This window comes from Lynx canadensis, chromosome A2 (genome assembly GCF_007474595.2).
Source record: "Lynx canadensis isolate LIC74 chromosome A2, mLynCan4.pri.v2, whole genome shotgun sequence".
NCBI lineage: Eukaryota > Metazoa > Chordata > Mammalia > Carnivora > Felidae > Lynx > Lynx canadensis.
In genome coordinates this window covers 6,316,542-6,331,925 of record NC_044304.2, presented here as the reverse complement: position 1 = coordinate 6,331,925, position 15,384 = coordinate 6,316,542, and the positions used below count along the sequence as shown (strand labels likewise).

Genomic DNA, 15,384 nt, shown 5'->3' with positions numbered 1-15,384 from the left:
GAAGTCCTCGCCTTCAACCCGCCCCAACCCCGCCTCCGCCGCAGGCCACCCTTTAACCACGCCCCAACCCCTCCCCCAACCCCTACCTACCACAGCCCAACCCTTACCCCGCCCCCCACCTCCCACCCCTTAACCACACCTCCTACCCCGTCCCCGCCTCAGACCACCCCTTCACCCCGCCCCCAAACCCTCCCTGCCACAGCCCACCCTAACCACGCCCCCACCGCTGCGCATCCCTTCGTCCCGCCCCCTTGCCCCACCCTACCGCACCTCACCCCTTAACCACTCCCCCTTACCCCGCCCCCGCCGCAGCCCTCCCCATTACCTCACTCCTCGCTCCCCGCCTCCGCCCATCCCGACCCTGTTCCCTCCTCGCCGCCACAGCCTACCGCCCGGAGACCCCGAACGCCCGGGTCTCCCGCCGCTGTCCCGAGGCCGGAAGCGGAAGTGCGGCCGGGGAGCAGCCGGGGGTCTGGCACCAGGGCTGCGAGTCCGGTCTTCCCGGCCGGTGCGCGCCGGAACCCGCTTGAGGAGCGGGACTCGATGCGCCGCGGAGATCTTGGGTCCGATCCAGGAGGGAGGGGCTGGGCCTCGGGCAGCCCCGGGTCACGCCGACATCCCCCTGTCCCTCACGCGAGCCCCAGTCCTTCCCTGGGGCCTCAGGCTGTTCCTCAGGTCAGCCTCTAGCTCCGGACACCGCCGTCCCCTACTCCGAAAGCACGGTCCTGTCACCTCCCCTGCGGGCCACTCTACCACTCTACCCCCGGACTTCCGGCCATGTCTGGGGACTGTGTGATTGTCACGTACGGCATCTAGAGGGTACGGGCCGGGGATGCTGCTCACCGCCCTCCAATGCACGGGACCGCCCCCCACTACGGAAACTTAACCGGCCCCAGCCCTGCTCCATCTAGGACCTTAAAATCCCTGAAGTCCCGAATCCACTGTGGAAATTGTTTCAGAGCCGGCTGAGTCACTCATCCGAGGGATCCCTAAGTGATGAGCCCCAGAAGCTTAATCCTGCGGAATGAGTTGAGCAAGGCTGCTTCCTCCCATTCGGGAGCAGATGCTGGATGGGAATCGGGCACATTCAGTCCCGGCCAACAGGCTGGGACCCTCGGGACCCCCGTTACATCCTAAATCAGTTAAAAAAGAAAAAAAAAAAAATGAATTGTGAATGGGCGGCCTTTCTATCCAACAACTACTACTTCCTATAAAAATGCCTCAAAAGCAATCTTTGTGCCTTTTTTTTTTTCCAGGCAAGAAAAGCATCTCTCCATTTCAAGTTTGTATTGAAACCAGCCTCAAGGTTCACCTGCCCTCAGGGATCTGTGGATTTCTGTGTGATCAGGTGAGTACCCTGTGGAACTGGTAATAATAGGCCTCGGCAGCCTCCACTGGGCAGGACCCTTCCTGTGCTCAAGCTGTAAACACCAGGAGTCTCTAAGAATGAAGCTTAAAAATTAAATTACTTGATTTTCTTTCTTTTTTTTAATTAAAAAAAAATTTTTAACGTTTATTTATTATTGAGAGACAGAGCATGAGTAGGGGAGGGGCAGAGAGACGGGTAGACACAGAATGTGGAACAGGCTCCAGGCTCTGAGCTGTCAGCACAGAGCCTGACGCGGGTCTCGAACTCACAAACTGTGAGATCGTGACCTGAAACCAAGTCGGAAGCTCAACCGACCGAGCCACCCAGGCGCCCCTAAATTACTCGATTTTCTTATAAAATACTCAAATGTTTAAAATTCTCGTTAAAATTTTTCTTTGCATTTTCTTTGCATCTTTGCAAAACCAAGACGACATGAAAAAGTATATATTATAAAATCTTGTCCTCACGTGTTCTAAAATCCTATTCTTCCCTGAACGACTTACAGGTAATTACTTTTTTTTAGTTTGGTTGGTTTTTTTTTTGTTTTTTTTTTTTTTTTTTAGAGTAAGAGAGAGAGGGAGAGAGGGAGGGAGGGAGAAAAATCCCAAGCAGGCTCGACACTCAGAGCAGAGCCTGATGTGGGGCTCGGTTCCAAAACCCTGGGATCATGACCTGAGCTAAAATCAAGAGTGGGCTGCTCAACCAACTGAGCTCCCCAGGTGCCCTGGTAATTACTTTTCATGGTTTATCATGCATTCTTATCCTTCCAGGTTTTAATTAAGTAAATACAAGCAAATATATTCTTGTTTCCACTTTGCCTCCACAAAACATTGTAGTACTATATGCATTTTTCTTTATCTTGCTTTTTTTCCCCCTTAACATAAACTGGAGATTTTCCATTATTACTGCATACTTTGCTCCTTATCATGGTGAATCATATTAAAAACCAAGATCTAGGGGCACCTAGGTGGCTCAGTCAGTTTAAACGTCTGACTTCAGCTCAGGTCATGATCTCACGGTTCGTGAGTTTGAGGCCCGCGTCGGGCTCTGTGCTGACAGCTCAGAGCCTGAGGCCTGTTTCCGATTCTGTGTGTGTCTCTCTCTGCCCTTCCCTCACTCATGCTCTGTCTCTCTGTCAAAAATAAATAAACTTTGGGGCGCCTGGGTGGCTCAGTCGGTTAGGCGGCCGACTTCGGCTCAGGTCATGATCTCGCGGTCTGTGAGTTCAAGCCCCGCATCGGGCTTTGTGCTGACAGCTCAGAGCCTGGAGCCTGCTTCAGATTCTGTCTCCCTCTCTCTGACCCTCCCCCATTCATGCTCTGTCTCTCTCTCTCTCAAAAATAAATAAACGTTAAAAAAATTTTTAAAAATAAATAAATAAATAAATAAATAAATAAACTTTAAAAAATTAAAAATAAATAAAAACCGAGATCTAGACCCTGGATGTGCTAAGTGCTGCTGGAGTAGCATTACTTCTAGGACCTTTCTCTGGATATAACTAGGAAATATATGTGTATTGGGGTTTGTTTGTTTGTTTGTTTTTAAGATTTTATTTTTAAGTAATCTCTATGCCAAACATGGAGCTCGAACTTACAACCTGGAGATCAAGAGTGGCACACTCCACCAACTGAGCCAGCCAGTGCCCAAGACATACATGTTTTTTAAATCATGAGTTTAACATGACATTTCTAATTTAATTTAATTTTGCAGTGTTTTTTTTTCCCTTAACTTCTTTGACTTTATATTGATCTTTTATATGTTATACAAAAAATATTGACTCCTAACAACATTGATTTATCTACTTAATGGTATTCTCCTTCACAGTATGTAAAAACTGACACTCGGAAGCATTGCTGTCCATGTCTCTGGAAATACACTCTGAATGTAAACCTCCCAACATGCAAAACAATATGTACACGTGCGGTTACTCATGGGAGCATTATTTCCAACAGCAAAAGATGTGAAGCAACTCAAATGTCCATCAGTAGTAGGAAACGGGCAGAATTGACGATATACTTCGTTTTAAAGTCATGTGAAGGCTTGACTCATGGTTTTCCAGACTCTGTATGGTCGTGCTTCCAACTTGATATGCAGTTAGGTTTGTTTCATTATTTGTTTTCAGTTTTGAGGATTGCAATTGTGTGGAGTGTTTAAAAAAAAAATTTTTTTAACATTTATTGATTTTTGAGAGAGAGCACACATGAGCAGGAGAGGGGCAGAGAGAGGGAGACACAGAATCTGAAACAGGCTTAAGGCTCTGAGCTGTCAACATAGAGCCCGATGTGGGGGTGGATATGTATCTTTCCTGGCCTTTCCCTTTTTATAAAAAGGAACTTTCTAGGGGTGACTGGGTGGCTCAGTCAGTTAAGCACCTGAGTCTTGGTTTCAGCTCAGGTCATGATCTCGTGGTTTGTGGGTTCCAGGCCCGCAGTGGGCTGGGTGTGGATCCTGCTTGAGATTCTCTGTCTCCCTCTGCACTCCTGCCGCCAACTCACACTTGCCCTCTTTCTCTCTCTCTCTAAAAAAAACAAAACAAAAACAAAAACAAACAAAAAAAAATGTAGGGAAAGAAAACATGAACAAGGACAACATTTGGGAGGCTGGATTCAGAGAGACCTTTCTCAGCTATTGTTTTAGGTGGCAGAATAGTGTCAGGTGATGACAGGGTCTAGGGTGGCGCCCCAGGTGGAAGGGGACAAACTGGTAACACCGAGGGTCGTCCTCACGCACTCTGACGTCACCCGTCATCTGAGGGCGGTGGGGCTGGGAGAGGCAAAGACTAGTATTAGCCGTCATCATCTCCAGTAACCAAAGGGTCGGACCTGGGAATGTGTTTGTGACAGCCACCTGCATGAGAAGAATGTGCCCTGAGACTCAGGGAAGCTGGGGATTTAGGTGGGGCGGCGGAGGCGTGTCCCGGTCGAACCGTTAGGACCCAAGAGGACGAGCTCTGGCTTCGCCGGCCCTGGTTCGTCACCTGCTAAGTAAAGACCCAATACTGGGGACCCCACCTGCATGTTGAAGGAGGACACAACGGGCAGGCTAAGATGGGTTGGTCCGCGGAAGCCCGCGGTGGGAGGGAGGCTGTGAAGGCTTCCTGTTGTCCCGTTTCCACCAGGGCCCGGCCTGAGCGCGCTGTGCCGACCAGAGGAGGAGCGTCCGGGTTCTGCCGCTGCCCGTTGTCCGGGGAAATTCCTGTCTGAGTCACAGGATGGCGGCCGTGGTTCTGCCCCCCACTTGTGGTAAGTCGGGGGGCCCTCAGAGTCCAGGCGGTAAAGGCCCCTGCACCACGGAGCGGGAAAGGAGGGGCCGAGCGGTGAGGCCGGAGTGGAGCCAGATGCCCGGGGGTCACCGGTCCCCGATGTGGTTCTTGGGATTTGGGATTTTGGTGGTTTGAGTGTCTGTGGAGATGTCACCTGTGTGGTGAGTATGGGAGAGCCTCTGAACCGTCTCTGATTCTTTCTATAAACTTGGAAAAATAACAGTGGTGTCCCTTGAACTTCAGTTTCTTCATCTGTGAAATGGGACTAATAATCTCTTCCTCCAGGTCAGTGAGACCCTTGGCCCTATTTCCTGGCCCTGGGTCCTGGGTGAGACCGGGCCACTCTTTCAGAGTGTCCTCTGAAAGCTGTGTGTGTGTGTGTGTGTCCACCCACACTGTGTGGGGTGGTCATGGGTGTGGCCGTGCGTGTGCGTGTCGGGGTGTGGTCATGTGCAGGTAGGTGGGGAAGCCCCCAGACTGGTGAGTGCTGGCATACAGAGCCGTCCTGGGCTCTCCTGACTCCTTTCTTCTTCTCCAGCTCAGCCTTCCCTGTACTCAGCCTCTCCTCGGAACGGACGCACGGAGGAGGAAGGGTTGGCTAAGGGCTTCCTGACCGGCTGGTTACCGGTGAGTCACTACTCTTTTTCCCAAGTCATTATTCCTTTGACCAGAAGCTGAATTTGTTCTCTTCCAGTGACCCGGAGCCTCATGGCCAAACCAGGTGTTCAGAGGGCCCCGGGTCTCCGGGCATCTGATGGAGGGTCAGGGGCCCCCCAGGCAATGTCGTGTTTGGCAACGTTTTCTACGTTGCCAAGGTTCCTCCAGGGTCACCGTCTCCATCACGTTCTGCAGAGAGGTTTTTAGGGGAAACTAAGGAAGACCTGACTGTATCCTAAACTCAAGTACTTGGTGACAGCTGTGGGGGAGTCGCTCATTCATTTACCAGGTGTTTCTCTGATCTCTGCCATGTCCCCGGCCTCTACTCAGCCCTGCAGATGGAGGGAGATCAGCTTGCAGGATTTCACAGTCTCACTGGAATAAGAGAATCACCTCTGTGTTAGGGGCACGTTCACCGTGGGAGCGGGCATAAGTAGACAGGGAGGAGCACCGCAGGCTGAGCCCAGAAGCGGTTGAGAGCAGAGCTCAGAACCCTGCCCGCACATCTTGCGCTTTGGGTTCCCGGCCCCTGGTCCCATCGTCCTCTGCCCTTTTCCTGCCCACTTGGCGGGGATGGTCCTTGCCTAAGCCGTGATGTTTGTGACGGTTCAGCACTCGGTGACCTTCGAGGATGTGGCCGTGGAGTTCACCCAGGAGGAGTGGGCCCTGCTGGACCCTTCTCAGAGAACACTGTACAGAGACGTGATGCAGGAGAACTGCAGGAACCTGGCCTCGCTCGGTAAGCCTGACCTCATCCCCGCGTTTACTTAGTGAGTCCCATAACAGGTCTTTTTTTTGGATCCATGTAACACTCACAGAAGAGAAAACGTTTTCCGTGTACAATTCAGTGATTTTTGGTAATGCCACAGTGTTGTGCAACCATCGGTAACTCCAGAACATTTATTGCACCAAAAGAAACCCTGTAATCATTGAGTGGCCGCTCCCTTTCCCACCTACTCCAGCCGCTGGCTACCACTGATCCACTTCCTGTCTCTATGGTTTTACCTCTTCTGGATATTGCATGTAAATGGAATCCTACAATCCATAGCCTTTTGGATCTGGCTTCTTTTGCTTAGCAGAATGTTTTCAGGGTTCAGCCATGCTGTAGCTTGTATCAGAACGTTATTCCTTTTTCTGGCTGAACATCATTCCATTGTGTGTGTGGACACTTTTTGTGTCCCCACTCACCAGTCGATGGACATTTGTGTCGCGGCCACCTTTTGGCTACTGGGAAGAGTGCTGTGCTATGAACTTTCGTGTACATTTTTGCTTGAACGCTTGTTTTCAGTTCTCTTGTATGTATACCTAGAAATGGAATTTCTGGGTCATATGGTCATTCTATGATTAACTTTTTGAGGAGCTTCCAACGTTTTCTCCATGGTACAGGTGGACAAGTGATGTGAGAATGCTTGGTTTTCATTTGCATTTCCCTAAAGAATAATGACACAGGTCATCTTTTTTATGTGCTTGTTAGCCATTTGTATATCTTTTTTGGAAAAAATTTGTATACATGTCCTTTGCCCATCCTGGAGAGTGGAGGGTGGGGTCGTTTGCCTTTTTATTGTGGACTTCTAAGAGTTCCTGATATATTCTGGATGCTAGACCCTTATCAAATACCTGGTTTGCAAATATCTTCACCCCTTCTGTGTATTGTCTTTTCATATTCTTGAAGGATAGTTTTGCTGTGTGTAGAATTAATGATGACAGGTTTTTTCTTTCAGCACTTGGAATATGTCATCCTATTGCTTTACGACCTCTACAATTTCTGACAAGAAATCAGCTGTTGATCTTATCAAAGATGATCCCATGTATATGAAAAACCAAAAATTCTCTTGCTACTTTCAGGCTACTCTCTTAGTCTTGAGTTTTCAACAGTTTGATTATAATGTGTCTCAGTTTGGTCCCTTTGAATTGATCCTCTTTGGTGTTAAGTTTCTTCAATGTGTAGATTCATGACTTTCTGCAGTTCAGGGAATATTTTGGCCATTTGCTTTTTAAAACAATGCTTCTGCCTCTCTCTGTGTCCTCTCCTTCAAGAACTCTATTATGCATATGTTGGAAAGTTGGATGTTGTCCCACAGGTTTCTTATGCTCTGCTCTATTTTTGTTTTCTTTTTTCCTCTGTGGGCTTCAAATTGGGTGATCTCAACTGATCTATCTTCAAGTTCACTGATTCTTTTTCCCACCAGATCAAATCTGCCAATAAATTTCTGTAGTGAATATTTCATTTCAATTTATTGTACTTTTCAACTCCATAATTTGTTTGGTTCCTTTTTACAATTTCTTTCACTATTTCTTGAGAACCCATTCTCATGGTTTCCTTTAGCTCTTTGTGCATGCTTAAAATAGTTGAAATCTTTGTCCAGTGAGTCTCTTCCTCAGGGACAGTTTCTATTAATTTCCTTTCCCTATAATGGACCATGCTTTTTTGTTTCTTTGCATGCCTCATAAATTGTTGAACACTCTACGCTTGGAATGTCCTGGCAATTCTGTAAATCAGAGATTCCCGCATCCCCATGGTTTGTTGTTGTCACTTGTTGTAGTTGGTGTTGTTTGGTGACATTTTCTGAACTAATTTTGTTATATCTGTATTTGCCATGTGTGGCCACTGCAATCTCCATTTTGTTAGGCTGATGGTCAATTAGTGTTTTATCAGAGATTTCCTTAAATTCCTGGAACCCCAAACTCCCAGTCTTTGCACACGGTCTCAGTGTATGTAGGAGCATGCCTTTAAAAACCAATCAGGTTACAACCTGGCCTTAGCCTTCACTTCCTGCTTGTACAAAGCCTGAAGGCCAGTCAAAGGTGAAGGTTTACTACCTTTTCAGATGTTTTCTGAGCATACACCCAACCCTGGGTATGCACATGGCCTTCCACATTCCTAGGACTACATGGGAGCATGTCAAAGCCCCTTTCCCCCAAAGTATCTTCTTCCCTACTTTTCCTCTGAGACTTTCTGGTTAGTCTTATTCAGCAATTTTCCTTTGCCCCAGGCAGCGGTAGCTAATACATTTAAATGTATTCAGCACATGCCCCAGCCCTCCACCCCCATAGCACTTCCAACTCCGGGAGAGTTTGGAGTTAGACAAAATATAGGCAAGCCCTCTGAGCCAGTCCTTCTGGGAGCCACCAGGAAGGTCAAAATAGACAACCAAAGTTCTCTCAAAATGACATTTGTCCTGGTCCTCCTTCCACTAGTACTAGGAGCACAGCTTGTTGTCTTTAAGGTGGCTGCTGAGGGGGGAAGCAGATGGGGCGAGGGTCAGCTCAAAGGCCACAGGGCTCTCTTACAGATTCAGCTGTGTTGTCTTAAGTAAGCATTCTCCTCATTGCTGGAAGCTTTTGATAACTCTCCAGAGTTCCATCAAAGTTAATTCTAACAGTTTTTACCCCTTTATTTGCTACTTTTTTTGGAGGCCCTGCCCCACCATTTTTGCTGGCATCACCTCGCAGAAGTCTTCCTTAAGCACCTTCATGTTCCTAGGTCTATGCTAAGAGTTAGGCATACAGTGGTGAACCAGATAGAGTGGTCCCTACCGTTGCGGAGCTCACAGTCTAATGCCTTCCCTATGAACTGAAGATATATTCCTGGCCCTAACTTTATATTCTCTGTGCATGAAAGCTTTGGGGCTCTTAAATCTGTATTTCAGCTTGGGCGTTAGCCTCTTGGACTCATTATTCCCCCAGACACCCTGGATATTGACTGAGGATGCTTAATTTGTTTTTTCACTATGAAAGAGGAGTTACTCTATTTATTAGAATTTAGGGATCATTATCCCAGTGTTCCTAAAGCCGCATCTGCTTATCCTCAGAAGTATGGGCTTCAGTTCCATGGTGGGGTTCATTTTCCCCTGGAGAGTCCCCCTTCATACTGTGTCTTTCCTTTATGTGTAGGAAATCAAGTTGGTAAGCCTGGTGTGGTCTCCAAATTGGAGCAAAAAGATAAAGTGGTGACAAAGGAGACTGGAATTCTCCCAGGCAGCTTTCCAGGTGAGCGCCAGCTGGATTATGAGTCCTCATGAGGATCATCTCTGGCCTGTGGCTTGGGAATTTGGAGTATTACGTTGGGAAGTGCCAATCAGGGAGCTTTGGAAAATCGCCCCCCTTTTTTTTTTTTCTGACAAGATCCAAAGCCTTTGGGATAAGCCTCCTTGTGCACCTTCTTTGCTTCCTCTTTAATTCTCTTTTCATCACCTCACAGCTTAGCCTCAGAGGAAGAACAAAAGCATGTCTATTTTCCTTATTACGTGTAAGTGTCACGTGAGATCCTTGTTCCGTCCCTTCCCATTTTACATTCCTGACAATTCCTTCCTCTGTCAGCATCAGTCTCAACCTTCCTAGAGTCTTTTTTTTTTAATACCTACAATGTTTATACCTGTGACCCTTTCATTGCAAACCTTCTGAAAAACCCTAATCCCTTAGGGTCTGCCTTCACTAATATGTGCATTTTATCTATTATTTTCTCCACAGACTGAAATTTCTTTTCAATTTGTTTCAGATTTGGAGACTCTACTTAGAGCCAAAGGGTTAACTGCTAAGCAGCATGTTTTCAGACAAGAGCAACACAAAGGTGTAAAAATGGTAAGACTGCTGGGGTGCCTGGGTGGCTCAGTCGGTTAAGCATCCGACGCTTGATTTAGGCTCAGGTCATGATCTCGCAGTTCGTGAGTCTGAGCCCCACAATGGGCTCTGCTCTGTCAGTGTGGAGCCTGCTTGGTGTTTTCTCTCTCTCCTTCTCTCTATGGTCCTCCCCTGCTTGTACTCTCTCTCTCAAAATACATAAATAACCTTTTTTAAAATGGTAAGATTGCTGATTTTCCACAGTAGGAAAATGCCATAAATTAGAAAAACTACAAAGTTCCCAAGAGAGTCATTCTCTAAAGAGAAAGTGGTGCCTCTGGAGAAATACCATGAAACTATTGTGAATTTGGAGAAAAATATAAGTTATCTCCACAATTATTTCTTCCCTGAGCATCTCTCTGTTTCCATAAATGTGACTCAGATATTGAGGCTTCAAACATAAGCTGGTATTAAGCCTCTCAGAAAAATGCTCTCTGAATATGATAAGGCCTATGGCACCACAGCCATGTTTTTTAGCTTCCAATCATTCAAACTAGCAGGAACCCTATACAAATTCTCAAAGTAGCAAAAACACCAATTATAATAATGTTATATATAACTGAATTGCTGGGAGAGAGAATTCCTACAATAGTCTTGACTATTTAAAATATTACAGGGGTGCCTGGGTGGCTCAGTCGGTTAAGCGTCTGACTTCAGCTCAGGTCATGATCTTGCAGTTTGTGAGTCCGAGCCCCACGTCAGGCTCTGTGCTGACAGCTCGGAGCCTGGAGCCTGCTTAGGTTTCTGTGACTCCCTCTCTCTCTGCCCCTCCCCTGCTCACACACTGTCTCCCTCTCTCTGCCTCTCAAAAAATAAATAAACATTAAAAAAACATTACAAATTCTGGGTGCCTGGGTGGCTCAGTTGGTTGAGCATCTAGCTTCAGCTCAGGTCATGATCTCGTGGTTTGTGAGATCAAGCCCCGCATCGAGCTCACTGATGACAGCACAGAGCCCTCTTCAGATCCTCTGTCTCCCTCTCTCTCTCTCTGCCACTCTCTCACTCACACTCTGTCTCTCAAAAATAAATAAACATTAAAAGTAATAAAAAAAAATAAATAAAATAAAATAAAATAAAATAAAATAAAATAAAATAAAATATTACAAATTAGGGGCACCTGGGTGGCTCAGGCAGTTAAGCATCAGACTCTGGATTTCGGCTCGGGTCATGATCTCACAGTTTATGAGTTTGAGCCCTGCATCGGGCTCTGCTGACAGCACAGAGCCTGCTTGGGATCCTCTCCCTCCCTCTCTGCCCCTCCCCCATTTGTTCTCTGTCTCAAAATAAATAAACAAAACTTTAAAAAATAAAATAACACAAATTATAGTTATCATTCGTCTCTTAACAGGAAAAAAATCATCTCGGAGTGAAAGTCAATGAATGTAATCAGTGCTTTAAAGTCTTCAGCACAAAATCTAACCTCACTCAGCACAAGAGAATTCATACTGGAGAAAAACCCTATGACTGTAATCAGTGTGGCAAGTCCTTCAGCAGTAGATCCTACCTGACCATTCACAAGAGGATACACAATGGGGAGAAGCCCTATGAATGCACGGACTGTGGCAAAGCCTTCAATGATCCCTCATCCCTTAGGCTGCATGTGAGAATTCACACTGGAGAAAAACCCTACGAATGTAATCAGTGTTTCCATGTCTTCCGCACTAGGTGTATCCTCAAAAGGCACAAGGGAGTTCATACCGGGGAGAATCATTATGAATGTAAGCAGTGTGGGAAGGCCTTCAGCACAAGGTCCTCCCTTACTGTGCATCACAGAATTCATACGGGGGAGAAACCCTATGAGTGCCATGACTGTGGGAAAGCCTTTAGGAAGAGCTCACATCTGACACAGCATGTGAGAACTCATACTGGAGACAAACCCTATGAGTGTGATCAGTGTGGAAAATCCTTCAGCAGTAGCTTTTCTCTTACTGTGCACAAGAGAATACATAATGGAGAGAAACCTTATGAATGTAGTGACTGTGGGAAAGCATTTAACAATCTCGCGTCTGTTAAGAAACATGTGAGAACTCACACTGGAGAGAAACCCTACAAATGTAGTCATTGCGGAAAATCTTTCACCACTAACTCTTACCTTTCTGTGCACAAGAGAATTCATAATAGGTAGATAGGAATGCAGTGACTATGGGAAAGAATCCATTGATTTCTCAACCTCAGACATCTTGGCAATTCATACTGGATGCAGAAATTATCTTTGCATAACAAATTAACCCCAAAACGTAGTCCTTTAAAGCAACAAACCTTTATTATCTCACAATTTATGTAGGTCAGGAGTTCAGAAATGGATTAGCTACGTAATTCTAATTCTAGCTCCCTCATGAGGTTGCCATCAATATGTCAACTAGAACTACCATCATCTGAAGTCTTTAGGAATGAAGGGTCCACTTTGAAGGTTGATTATTCACATGCCTGACAAACTAGTGCCAGTTGTTGGCATGGGACCTGCAGTCCCTCGCCATGTAGACCTCTCCACAGTGATGAGTGTCTTTACAATATGGCAGCAGGTTCTCTCCAAATAAAGTGATCCAAAAGAGCCAATGCAGAAGCCATAATGTCTTTTATGACCTAGTCTCAGAAGGATATATTGTCTCTTCATCTATATTGTGTTGGTCACCTGGACCAATCCTGACTCGATGTGGGAGGGAACTACACAAGGTATGCATAAAAGGAGACAGAAACTACTGGGGACCGTCTTGGAGCCTGGCCATGACTCAGTGAGGGAAAGCCTTCAGCAGGCCCTCCTTCTAATCTAATCAACATGGAATAATATTCAATAGCCCACATGTTAACTAACTGTGGAGAGAAGCCCTATCAAGTGCAGCCTATGTGGTAAAACTCTCACAGAAAAAAATTACCTACTGGGGAGCAACAGGAGGAATGCATTGGCTAAAGGGAAGCCTGTCATGATATCTCCAGTGAATCACAATTATCACAATAGTATGACAATTCACACTAAGGGAAAGCCCTAGGAATATCATCAAAATGGAAACCTCTTCAGAAGACACACACCCTTTGAGGCGTGCATAAGGAATCACACTGTAGAGGAACACTGGGTATAAGAAATACGGAATGGAAACCATTGGTACCCTACTCTTCCCTCTCTGTGCCTAGGGAGGTTAATGGGCTATATCCTTGGGCTCATTTGCCTTTGGGCTTCTGTTTGGGTTGGTCAGTGGAGAGCCCAGGTAGGAGATCAGAGGGATGGAGGAGAATGAGTACATACCACACCATTTCCCCACAAGAGAACTGGGATCTGGGTGCTATCCTGGGCCTCTTCTCAGCCCCTGTAGTGCAGCCTTCTCCCCTCTTCCCACTATGCTCCAAAACTTCAATAATCACTCCCTCCTCTTTCCTCTCCTTCCTTGTTCTTCTTCCAGTCACTGAATATGCACTATTACCTTTTGGTTTCCCTGCATCCTGCCCGCAATTGTTCTGGTATAGTGATACACCAAGGTACTAAGAGTATAATGAATGGTCTTTACCATTTCCTACAAGGCCCCAAACAATCAGGATCCACTGTAGATCTGACCCCCCCCCCTTCCACCAGTCCTGTTTACTTCCTATACTCTAGTCACACTTGTCTTGCTGTAGCCCCATCACCCCAGCACAGTTCAATATCAGGGTCTCTGTACTGCCTAGACTCCTATTACCAACGTAGCTACATAGCTCACTCTTTCAGTTCACGTAGGTTTCTGCCAAAATGTCCCCTGAACTGAAAGGCTTTCATTCCCACTCCATATATAATGAGCAAGTCACCAATTCCCACATTTCTATCTTTATTAGGAGTTCTTCATCTCAGTAGCACTTATTATCACCTGACTGACTTTCTATATATACTTCTTTATTTGACTAATACTTATTCCCCATCCCAACCCTCACTAAATTATAAACACCATGAAAGCAAGGACTGTGCATTTGATTCATCACCGTAGATCCTGTGCCACAAGCCATGCCTGGTCCAAAGGCAGTGTTCTGTTCTATTGCATACAGATTAAGAGTATGGACTCTGGAGAGAGACCATTTGAGGTCAAGTCTAGACCTTACCACTTAATTGCCTGGTTACCTCAGACAAGTAACAAACATTTTGTGCCCAAGTTTTTTCATTTGTAAGATGGAAACAATGAGAGTGCTTTGTAAACTTGTACTGAGGATCCAATTAGTTAAAATATGTAAGCACTTGAGAGACTGCCTGGTATATAGGAAACACTATATATGTATCTCGTTTTTTATTGTGAATTAGACTTAATTGAGAATTATACCAAGCAAAACAAGCCGGACACAGAAGAGTAAATACTGTATGATTCTATTTATACAGATTTCTAGAACAGGCAGAATCTAATCTGTGAGGGGGGTTGGGGGGAAGAAGAGTGGTTGCATCTAAGTTTGAGGCGGGGAGGTGAGGCAGTAGCTGGGATTGACTGGGAAAGGACAACCAGGAACTTTACAGGATGAGAAAAATATTCTATGTCTTGGCAGGAGTGTAAGTTACACAGATATATGCATTTGTCAAAATGCACTGAACTGTACACTTAAGATTTGTACATTGCATTGCATGTAAATTATACCTCAATTTTAATCAAACTCAATTTGCTAAGTGAAAAAGACAAAAAGCCACATGTATGATTCCATTGAATGACATTCTGGAAAAGACATGACTGTAGGGAAGGACAACAAATCAGGAGTTACTAGGGGTAAGAGGTGGAAATAGGATTACTACAAAGGCACAGCACAAGGGAATTTGGAAATTTTGGAATTACCCAGTAGCATGACTGTGTTGATGGATACAAATATCTCTGTATTTTTCAAAACATTACATTACATGTGGAACGTTACAGCACAAAGAGTGAATATTATTATAGGTTAGAACAAAATATAATCACTAGGTAGCAGAGGGAACACAAAATGGAATGCAGACTATGATGAATGCAGCTCACTATATTACAAATGAATAACCAAACAACACTGAAGGGTGTGGAGAGGAAATCTAACTTACTTAGGAAAAATATATTTTGACCTGATACTATAAGACTAAAAGCAAAAATAACTGTACACAAATTCTGTACTAGAGTTAATAAATTTTTTTCACTCAAGGGTACGGGTTAGCAATTCTGAGACCGTTTTATATATATACTAAAGTTGGACAACTAAGTATTTATATTATAGGTCATTAAATATCATTAAAGCCAGTTTCTCATGGTCACTGCCAAAGATAGTACAAGCAAGGAAAGAGAAAGGCTAGAATGGACCTTGTGGTAATGAATTCAAATTGGAGGTACAGCACCTAGATCTTGGGTTTTCTTTCTTTTAACTTAAATTTGAATTCGTTAATATACAGTAGAATATTGGTTTTAGAAGTAGAATTCAGTGATTCATCACTTACATATAACACTCGGTGCTCATCACAAGTGCCCTCCTCAATACCCATCACCCATCCAGCCCATCTCCTACCCACCTCCCT

General features: G+C 45.4%; 1 protein-coding gene across 2 annotated transcripts; it reads left to right on the top strand.

The window, feature by feature from the left end:
• Positions 1–427: 427 nt before the first annotated feature.
• LOC115503326 (zinc finger protein 558-like) lies at positions 428–12,452 on the top strand. 2 transcript variants are annotated; one of them, XM_030299467.1, is made up of 8 exons: positions 428–819; positions 1,257–1,348; positions 4,488–4,611; positions 5,170–5,258; positions 5,901–6,027; positions 9,183–9,278; positions 9,787–9,869; positions 11,257–12,452. In XM_030299467.1, the coding sequence occupies exons 3-8, from the start codon at positions 4,581–4,583 to the stop codon at positions 12,031–12,033; spliced, it is 1,203 nt and encodes a 400-aa protein (XP_030155327.1). In that variant the 5' UTR covers positions 428–819; positions 1,257–1,348; positions 4,488–4,580; the 3' UTR covers positions 12,034–12,452. The 2 variants fall into 2 exon arrangements, with proteins under 2 accessions (XP_030155327.1, XP_030155349.1); XM_030299489.1 differs by lacking the exons at positions 428–819; positions 1,257–1,348 and having other exon boundaries at positions 3,918–5,258; positions 5,619–6,027.
• The last annotated feature ends 2,932 nt before the right edge of the window (positions 12,453–15,384 follow it).